At 47.1% G+C, this 10,470-nt stretch overlaps 1 protein-coding gene across 3 annotated transcripts in view; it reads left to right on the top strand.

Annotated features, from left to right (window-relative positions):
• Positions 1-10,470, top strand: part of LOC129832151 (schwannomin-interacting protein 1-like) — a 222,254-nt gene that overhangs the window by 33,582 nt on the left and 178,202 nt on the right. The window contains exon 1 of one of the 3 annotated variants that reach the window (XM_055895954.1): positions 3,013-3,036. The exons of the other annotated variants lie outside the window; for them this stretch is intronic. Within the exon in view, the coding sequence (XP_055751929.1) occupies positions 3,028-3,036 (9 nt within the window). The 5' untranslated portion in view covers positions 3,013-3,027. Of the gene's footprint in view, positions 1-3,012; positions 3,037-10,470 lie in introns of those variants that run through there. 3 annotated transcript variants of the gene reach the window in all.

The following is a 10,470-nucleotide window of genomic DNA, read 5'->3' as shown; positions in this document are numbered from 1 at the left end:
GATGAAACAGAAGAGAGGTCATCCTCTCGTTTGCTATGTGTGATGAGTGTCTCATCTCTTCACCCTCCAAATGAGAAAAGGAGCAATGAGAGATGAAGGGGTGGAGAGAGAAGAGAAACGATTTCTGATCACACTATGGACAGCCTACTAGCATGTTAATGTGTGTGTGTGTGTATATATATTTGTAATTGTGTGTTGAGGAATGACTTCTTAGCCAAGAGGAATCCCATTGCGTTGAAGTTGTGTGTATATAATGGACAGTGTGAGAGTTGAAGTTGTGTGTGTATAATGGACAGTGTGAGTGTTGAAGTTGTGTGTATATAATGGACAGTGTGAGCGTTGAAGTTGTGTGTGTATAATGGGCAGTGTGAGTGTTGAAGTTGTGTGTATATAATGGGCAGTGTGAGCGTTGAAGTTGTGTGTATAATGGGCAGTGTGAGTGTTGAAGTTGTGTGTATAATGGGCAGTGTGAGCGTTGAAGTTGTGTGTGTATAATGGACAGTGTGAGCTTTGAAGCCACTGTGAGATGAGGATATGTAGGTTGACGTGGATAACATGGAAACACACTTTCTGTGTTTAGGAATTCTATTTGTGTGTATATTTTCACATGTGTATTTTCTCTCTGATGTACACTATGTTTTTAAAGTGGAACTGACAGCGTTTTAGCAACATGAAATCCCCAGGAACAATATGACGCTTTTTTGGTAAAGGTTTCTGACAAGAGAGCACTTAGATTTGGTCATTTTCATGTTTTCATACTTTCATAGAATATTAGGGAATGTCGTACAGTAAGGCGTTTGTGAACATTCTGTGCGTTTGGACAATTAATAGACACTGCAGTATATAAAACCTAATAAAAACATGTCTGTCTTGTCCAGGACAGGACAGGACTCTACACAGACAGGTGCACCATAGCCAACCAGAGCTACAGTAGGCCTATATGCAAATAACTGAGAGATGCATGCTAACTGTGGAGAACAGCTGTTCAAGTTCAGCATACTGTAGCAAGCTAGCAAAGCGATCACATTTCTTACTAGCTAACCAAACGACACCGGCTCTCCGAAAATACTTTGAAAGTCCATCACTATTGTATTGACTGTCACACCCTGATCTGTTTCACCTGTCCTTGTGATTGTCTCCACCCCCTCCAGGTGTCGCTTATTATCCCTGGTGTATATATCCCTGTGTTTCCTGTCTCTCTGTGCCAGTTCGTCTTGTATGTTTTTCAAGTCAAACAGCGTTTTTCCCGTATCCTGCTTCTATTCTCTTTTGCTCCCGGTGTTTTGACCCTTGCCTATTTTCTGGACTCCGTACCCGCCTGCCTGACTATTCTGCCTGCCCTGACTTCGAGCATGCCTGCCACTCTGTACCTCTTGGACTCTGAACTGGTTTTGACGTGCACGACAATTCTCTTGCCTACCCCTTTTGGATTGTTTAATACATTTTCAGACTCAAACCATCTGCCTCCTGTGTCTGCATCTGGGGCTCGCCTTGTGCCCTGATAGTGACATTCCCAGCCTTAGTTACATTTGTACGTTTTTGTCCAAAACCTTGAGTCATTGAAACTGAAATGTATCCTGAGTGGGTGGAGGCAGAAAACAATGGACCAGGCCAGCTGGTAGCAATATTTTTTGGACTACCAAGAAATGTGTTGGGGAATTCTGCCAACAATGCCTTATTGTCATGGAATTGAGTCAAATGTAACCTATTTTTAAAACCTGGTTGTGTAGCATTAACTGTGAATTTGACATTTTTTACTGATATTATGATTGTCTGTTTGTTTCTGCAACAGTGGAGGCTGCTGAGGGGAGGGTGGCTCATAATAATGGTTGGAACGGAGCGAATGGAAACCATGTGTTGATGTATTTATACCATTTCCACTTATTTTGCTCCAGCCATTACCAAGAGCCCGTCCTCCCCAATTAAGGTGCCACCAACCTCCTGTGATCTGCAAAGGAGTTAAAACGCTGTCAGTTCCACTTGAAATAGTGCAGTTTGGGTATGTTATCAATGTGTGATCCCCTCGTCTCTCTGTATCAGCTGAATCCTCTACACCCAGGGCTATAATCTACCTCTCTACACCATCAGCTGATCAATAAAACCATCACCACAATAACCATCACCACACCTGCACCACACCTCCAGGGGACTGAGATGGGGAGGAGAGGAAAAGAAAGATTCTACAGGATAGGAGGAATGGGAAGTAGAGGAGAGAAAAGGAGAGGAGAGGAGAGAAAGGCGTGTTTAACCACTCCTCCTGCTATCCATGCTATCCCTGTCTGGGAAGTGTTGGCTGGTGTCCTCATGTAGAGTCCTAACTGTCTAGCAGCTCTATGATTCCCCATTATAAAGCACTATAAAATACCTCATCAAGATGTAATGGGTACAGGGACAGGCCCAAATAGTTCTGAGAGTTTTTAGCTACTGTCTGTTTACTTAATGGCCACTTAGACGCTGCTGTTCTACACCAATGAGCATGATGGTCTCTCTCTCTCTCTCTCTCTCTCTCTCTCTCTCTCTCTCTCTCTCTCTCTCTCTCTCTCTCTCTCTCTCTCTCTCTCTCTCTCTCTGTGTAACAGTGTTAGAGAGGGTGAAAGAGAGAGAGGGACATAGGGATGGTGGGGAGAGAGAGAAATATAACACACGAAAGAGGGAGAGACAGGGATAGACGTGTGTGGCAGCTCTGCTCTCTAAATCTATCTCTTTAGAACCTGGGTGAAGGCTAGCCTTTCTTTCTCTCTTTCCTTCTATAAGGGTGTGTTTGTCCCTTAAGGCATCTACCTTCCTGTCCCCTCTCTCTCTACCTCTACATCATCTCCCTCTTCTCTCACCTGCTTACGTGAGCTCCTATGGTAGGTGCCAATCCTCTGACTGGCTGCTTCCTTCGAGAGAGAGAGAGAGAGAGAGAGAAAAATAAAGAGAGAGAGAGAGGAACACAGTGAGAGTAACAAAGTGTGGGACAGAAGGAGAGGAAGCAGCAGCTGAATACATATTCACACTGATTTCTGCACTCTGCAGGAGACCAGCATGCATCTGGTATTGTAATTTACACTTCCTTTTAGCTGCTTTTCTCTCTCTCTCTCTCGTTTCTCCTCCCTCTCTCTTACTCCCAGTCTTTTGACTTCATCTCCCTGTCATGTCATTTGTCTGTTCATGGAGCAGAATGCCTGTGTCTTTTTCTTTCATACACTCTCTTTCTCAACCTATCTCTTTTCTCAAAAAAATATTCTCTTACGTTATGCTAACATCTATTATGTGGTGAGATTTCAGGCAATGTGTGGAGTGTTTACTGTTGCAGTGTGTGTGTGTGTGTGTGTGTGTGTGTGTGTGTGTGTGTGTGTGTGTGTGTGTGTGTGTGTGTGTGTGTGTGTGTGTGTGTGTGTGTGTGTGTGTGGTGTGTGTTGGCCTGGGGAACATGTCATTCTCTGTAGGATTATTTACAACTGCTTCTATTGTTACTGAAAAACCCTGGAATATGGATCAGCATTCTGACAGAGAGGGAGGGAGACAGATGGTGACGAGGAGGAGAGGAGAGGAGTAGGGGAGAGACTAGAGGGCTATAGGGGACCGAGATGAGATGACAGGCTGATCTCGGAGAATAATGACTTGTTCTTCGCTCTGTTCTTTTCTCCTTCCTCTTTCCTCTCTTCAATTGTCTCTCTTCATCTTCAATCTCGCTTCTCCTCTCCTTTGCACGTTTATTTAATCTCTTTCTCTCCCTATCAGCTCTCCTCTGTTCATAGCTTGGTTAAGTGGTTAATCAGATCTGTCATCTGATTGGTTGAGATTACGTTCTATCTGTGATGTCCTGAGGGAACCCATGGTTCATTCCCTAATTTCCCTAAGATAGAGGAAAGGAGAAATGGATGGAGTGAGAGACAGAGAGAGAGAGAGGGAGGGAATGAGGGAGGGGGAGACAGAAGGTTAAACACTGTTTTGCTCCGTTTTCCACTGATTTAGTAGTAAGCAGGCAGCTCAAATTTGGCTGAAACGCTGGAGGAATTTCAATATTGTAGTAGAGGCTAGAGAGAGAGACGGGGTGAGAGAGAGAGAGAAACAGGGTCAGAGAGAGGGAGAGAGAGAGAGAGAGACAGAGAGAGAGAGAGAGAGAGAGAGACAGGGTGAGAGAGACAGGGTGAGAGATAGAGAGAGACAGGGTGAGAAAGAGAGAGACGGGGTGAGAGAGAGAGAAGTGAGGTAAATGTGCATGTGTTCTGTATAATTTCTCTGTACCACTGTCCCCCTCTCTCTCTTTCCCTCTCTCTCTCTCTTTCCATCTCTCTATTTCCTTCTCCCTCCCTCTCTATTTCTCTCTCTCTAACTCTCTCTCTCCCCTCTCTCCGTCTCTCCCTCTCTCTCTCTCTCTCTCTCTCTATCTCTCTCTCTCTCTCTCTCTCTCTCTCTCTCTCTCAGCATGATGACCGTTAATTGCTTTGTCATCTGAAAAGTTAATTAAACACTTCTCCATTTCCATTCTCTACAGAGGCACACAAATACTTATCTTGTTTCTACACTCTCTCCCTCTTTCTGTCTTTTTCTCTTTCTCGCTCTCCACACCCTGTCTCCCTGTTATACACTCATATAGCTGCAGACTAGAGGCCTTCACGGGTCCAAAAAGTAAAATATAGAGACCCGTTTCGAATTTGACCTGGGGCGTTCCTATGGAGACCCATTCCGAATGGAACTAAATCTGTTCTGTATAGACCTGGTAGAATCCAGACCCGGTCCAATCCGAGTGAGGGAAGCAGCAGAAAAGTACATATTAAGCAAATTTTAAGTTAAAGCGAGGTGACGTTCTAGCAGGGGCCGTGCTGTGTGTGTACGCTACTGTTACCGAGTGACACGGAACAGGGAATAGGGAGGGAGAGACGAGAGACAGCAACCAACCAAGCCAACTTGCGCTATAGTCGACTAAAGCTGCCATAGCTCGGTTATTTATCATTCAACATGATTACGTAGTACTTGTCTTTACTGCTTTAAACCGGGAGAAGCTAGTTATGCTAGCTAGCTAGCAGCTAGCTAGGCTAATTGATGCTACATTATCTTTCTCGTCCTACAATTCCAAATAACAACTGACTCCATTCAGAATATGAAGTAGCAGCCTACCTGTTGGCTCGTGGTTGTTGTAGCCTATCCTTTAACTTTTAATTCCATCATTTTAATTCCATTTTTCAGTCAGTAGATATCTCCTATTTTCTGCCCCACATATGGAAGCTTTATGACTGTAGCCTATTGCCGCTTTGATGACTTATGATTGGCCAACAACTACAAGTTACGTACACCACTCTCGTGAAAGCAAAGAGCAGCAGCATAAATGATAAACTTCTCTCTCGACTACAGCAGTTGTGTTCGGATCTGTATGGGTCCTTCCAGACAAGTCAGTTAAAATTACACACGAGACCCGTGACAATCAGATCCGACCCAGACCCGTGATTATTTAGAATTCTGGATCCGGACCTGCTTGGGTCCCGGATCAGGTCTCGGGTATTCAGGTACAGGTGGATCCATGAAGACCTCTAGTGCAGACACACTCTAAATGCCTCTATGCTCTCTATATAACACACACACACACACACCACACTTATAAACACAACACCCAATCCTACGTCAACCCTGCTGTTGCTGCTGTGCACCTGTCCTGGACTATCTGTTGTACAAGGTCAGAATACTGACAACGTTTTACACACACACCACACACACACACACACGCACTCGCACGCGCACGCACACACACACACACACACACACACACACACACACACACACACACACACACACACACACACACACACACACACACACACACACACCCTTAGTTGCCTTTGTAGTGTGTATACAGGAGGCAGGGGGGTAGACAGTAGTAGAACTGTGGTTTGATGCAGTGTATGAAGTGTGCATCTCACTGCTGCCCTGTTTGCTCCAGAACAACACTAATTACTGACTCATTAACCTCTGATGGAGGTGCTGCTCTCCGCTGCTGTGGGCGTGTGGTGTCACCTCCTCAGGGAGAAGTCCATTTAGCTGTAATCCTATGTCTACTGTATGGTAATGATGCTCCATGTCAACCATCCCTCTCTCCCTCCCTCCCTTGCTGCCCAGACACACAGAGGAGAATCTTCAAAAGCGCCGCATTCACATTGTGTGCTGGTTGCAATGTGCCCTTGCGCTAATGTCCTTCAGCAGTAAAAGTGACAATGTGCAGGGAACACCTTCAAGAAAAGAGAACAATTACACACTATTGTATTCACATATAATTACATTGAGAAGAGAGAGCCATTGTTTCAGTTCATACACACACACACACACACACACACACACACACACACACACACACACACACACACACACACACACACACACACACACACACACACACACACACACACACACACACACACACACACACACACACACACAACCGGCGCCGACAGAGATGGCCGCCTCGCTTTGCGTTCTTAGGAAACTATGCAGTATTTAGTTTTTCTATGTATTATTTCTTACACTTTTACTCCAGGAAATCTTAAGTCTTATTACATACAGCCGGGAGGAATTATTGGATATAAGAGCAACGTCAACTTACCAACATTACGACCAGGAAAACTACTTTCCTGAAGCGCAGGACAATGGATCGGATCCCAGCCGGCGACCCAAAACAACGGCGCCGCAGGAGGGGCAGAAGAAGCGGTCTTCTGGTCAGGCTCCGTAGACGGGCACATCACGCACCGCTCCCGAGTTTACTACTCGCCAACGTCCAGTCTCTTGACAACAAGGTAGACGAAATCCGAGCAAGGGTTGCCTTCCAGAGAGACATCAGAGATTGTAACGTTCTTTGCTTCACGGAAACATGCTCACTCGAGACACGCTATCAGAGTCGGTACAGCCACCTGGTTTCTTCACGCATCGCGCCGACAGAAACAAGCATCTCTCTGGTAAGAAGAGGGGCGGGGGGTGTATGCCTTATGATTAACGAGGCGTGGTGTGATCATAACAACATACAGGAATTTAAGTTCTTTTGCTCACCTGACCTAGAATTCCTTACAATCAAATGTCGACCGCATTATCTACCAAGAGAATTCTCTTCGATTATAATCACAGCCGTATATATTCACCCCAAGCAGACACATCGATGGCCCTGAATGAACTTCATTGGACTCTATGTAAACTGGAAACCACATATCCTGAGGCTGCATTCATTGTAGCTGAGGATTTTAACAAGGCTAATCTGAAAACAAGACTCCCTAAATTTGATCAGCATATCAAATGCGCTACCCGGGCGGAAAAAATCCTGGACCATTGTTACTCTAACTTCTGCGACGCATACAAAGCCTTGCCCCGCCCTCCTTTCGGAAAATCTGACCACGACTCCATTTTGTTGCTCCCAGCCTATAGACAGAAACTAAAACAGGAAACGCCCATGCTCAGGTCTGTTCAACGCTGGTCCGACCAATCTGATCCCACGCTTCAAGATTGCTTAGATCACGTGGACTGAGATATGTTCTGCATAGCGGCGGACAATAACGTTGATGAATACGCTGATTCTGTGAGCGAGTTTATTAGCAAGTGCATCGGTGATGTTGTACCCACAGCACCTATTAAAACCTTCCCCAACCAGAAATGCTGCCATGGATTGATGGCAGCATTTGTGCAAAACTGAAAGCGCAAACCACTGCTTTTAATCAGGGCAAGGCGACCAGAAAAACATAACAGAATACAATCAGTGTAGCTATTCCCTCCGCAAGGCAATCAAACAAGCTAAGTGTCAGTATAAAGACAAAGTAGAGTCGCAATTCAACGGCTCAAACACGAGAGGCATGTGGCAGGGTCTACAGTCAATCACGGATTACAAAAAGAAAACCAGCCCCGTCGCGGACCACGATGTCCTGCTCCCAGACAAACTAAACAACTTCTTTGCTCGCTTTTAGGACAATACATTGCCAAAGACACGGCCCGCTACCAAAACCTGCGGGCTCTCTTGGGCCTCTCTCTGTTGGCTGCGGCGAGCAGCCAAAGTGAGTAAAGCATTTAAACGTGTTAACCCTCGCAAGGCTGCCTGCCCAGACGGCATCACTAGCCGCGTCGTCAGAGCATGCGCAGACCAGCTGGCTGGTGTGTTTACGGACATATTCAATCAATCCTTATCCCAGTCTGCTGTTCCCACATACTTCAAGAGGGCCACCATTGTTCCAGTTCCCAAGAACGCTAAGGTAACTGAGCTGAACGACTATCGCCCCTTAGCACTCACCTCCGTCATCATGAAGTGCTTTGAGAGACTAGTCAAGGATCATATCACCTCCACCCTACCTGACACCCTAGACCCACTCCAATTTGCTTACCGTCCCAATAGGTCCACAGACAACGCAATCGCAATCACACTGCACACTGCCCTAACCCATCTGGACAAGAGGAATACCTATGTAAGAATGCTGTTCATCGACTACAGCTCAGCATTTAACACCATAGTACTCTCCAAACTCATCATTAAGCTCGAGACCCTGTGTCTCGACCCCAACCTGTGCAACTGGGTCCTGGACTTCCTGACGGGCCGCCCCCCAGGTGGTGAGGGTAGGAAACAACATCTCCACCCCACTGATCCTCAACACTGGGGCCCCACAAGGGTGCGTTCTCAGCCCTCTCCTGTACTCCCTGTTCACCCATGACTGCGGGGCCATGCACGCCTCCAACTCAATCATTAAGTTTGCAGACGACACTACAGTGGTAGGCTTGATTACCAACAACGACGAGACGGCCTACAGGGAGGAGGTGAGGGCCTCAACGTCAACAAAACAAAGGAGATGATCGTGGACTTCAGGAAACAGCAGAGGGAGCACCTCCCTATCCACATCGACGGGACAGTAGTGGAGAAGGTGGAAAGTTCCTCGGCGTACACATCACAGACAAACTGAAATGGTTCACCTACACAGACAGCGTGGTGAAGAAGGCGCAACAGCGCCTCTTCAACCTCAGGAGGCTGAAGAAATTCGGCTTGTCACCAAAAACACTCATAAACTTTTACAGATGCACAATCGAGAGCATCCTGTCAGGCTGTATCACCGCCTGGTACGGCAACTGCTCCGCCCACAACCGTAAGGCTCTCCAGAGGGTAGTGAGGTCTGCACAACGCATCACCGGGGGCAAACTACCTGCTCTCCAGGACACCTACACCACCCGATGTCACAGGAAGGCCAAAAAGATCATCAAAGACAACAACCACCCGAGCCACTGCCTGTTCACCACGCTATCATCCAGAAGGCGAGGTCAGTACAGCTGCATCAAAGCTGGGACCGAGAGACTGAAAAACAGCTTCTATATCAAGGCCATCAGACTGTTAAACAGCCATCACTAACATTGAGTGGCTGCTGCCAACATACTGACTCAATCTTTAGCCACTTTAAAAATTAAACATTTGGTGTAATACATGTATCACTAGTTACTTTAAACTATGCCACTTTATATAATGTTTACATACCCTACACTACTCATCCTATGCCTATGCCGTTCTGCCATCGCTCATCCATATATATTTTTATGTACATATTCTTATTCATTCCTTTACATTTGTGTGTATAAGGTAGTTGTCGTGAAATTGTTAGATTACTTGTTAGATATTACTGCACTGTCGGAACTAGAAGCACAAGCATTTCGCTACACGCGCATTAACATCTGCTAACCATGTGTATGTGACAAATAAGATTTGATTTGACACACACACACACACACACACACAGACACAGACACAGACACAGACACAGACACAGACACAGACACAGACACAGACACAGACACAGACACACACACACACACACACACACACACACACACACACACACACACACACACACACACACACACACACACACACACACACACACACACAAAGCGTTATAGATAGGGGACACCTTCAACAATAGCACTGCCTTGTTTAGAATGGCCATGGAGATACAGGGAGTTAGTATCAGTGAGGGGTGGAGACTGGAGCGGGAGACTGGGAGCGGGAGACTGGGAGCGGGAGACTGGGAGCGGGAGACTGGGAAGAGGAGAATGGGAGCGGGAGACTGGAGCGGGAGACTGGGAGCGGGAGACTGGGAGCGGGAGACTGGAGCGGGAGACTGGGAGCGGGAGACTGGGAGCGGGAGACTGGGAGCGGGAGACTGGGAGCGGGAGACTGGGAGCGGGAGACTGGGAGCGGGAGACTGGGAGCGGGAGACTGGGAAGAGGAGAATGGGAGCGGGAGACTGGGAGTGGGAGACTGGGAGCGGGAGACTGGGAAGAGGAGACTGGGAGCGGGAGACTGGGAGCGGGAGACTGGGAGCGGGAGACTGGGAAGAGGAGAATGGGAGCGGGAGACTGGGAGTGGGAGACTGGGAGCGGGAGACTGGGAAGAGGAGACTGGGAGCGGGAGACTGGGAAGAGGAGACTGGGAGCGGGAGACTGGGAGCGGGAGACTGGGAGCGGGAGACTGGGAAGAGGAGA

This window comes from Salvelinus fontinalis, chromosome 33 (genome assembly GCF_029448725.1).
Source record: "Salvelinus fontinalis isolate EN_2023a chromosome 33, ASM2944872v1, whole genome shotgun sequence".
Classification (NCBI taxonomy): domain Eukaryota; kingdom Metazoa; phylum Chordata; class Actinopteri; order Salmoniformes; family Salmonidae; genus Salvelinus; species Salvelinus fontinalis.
Note: the sequence above shows the minus strand (reverse complement) of the source record. Positions and strands in the feature narration are given on the sequence as shown.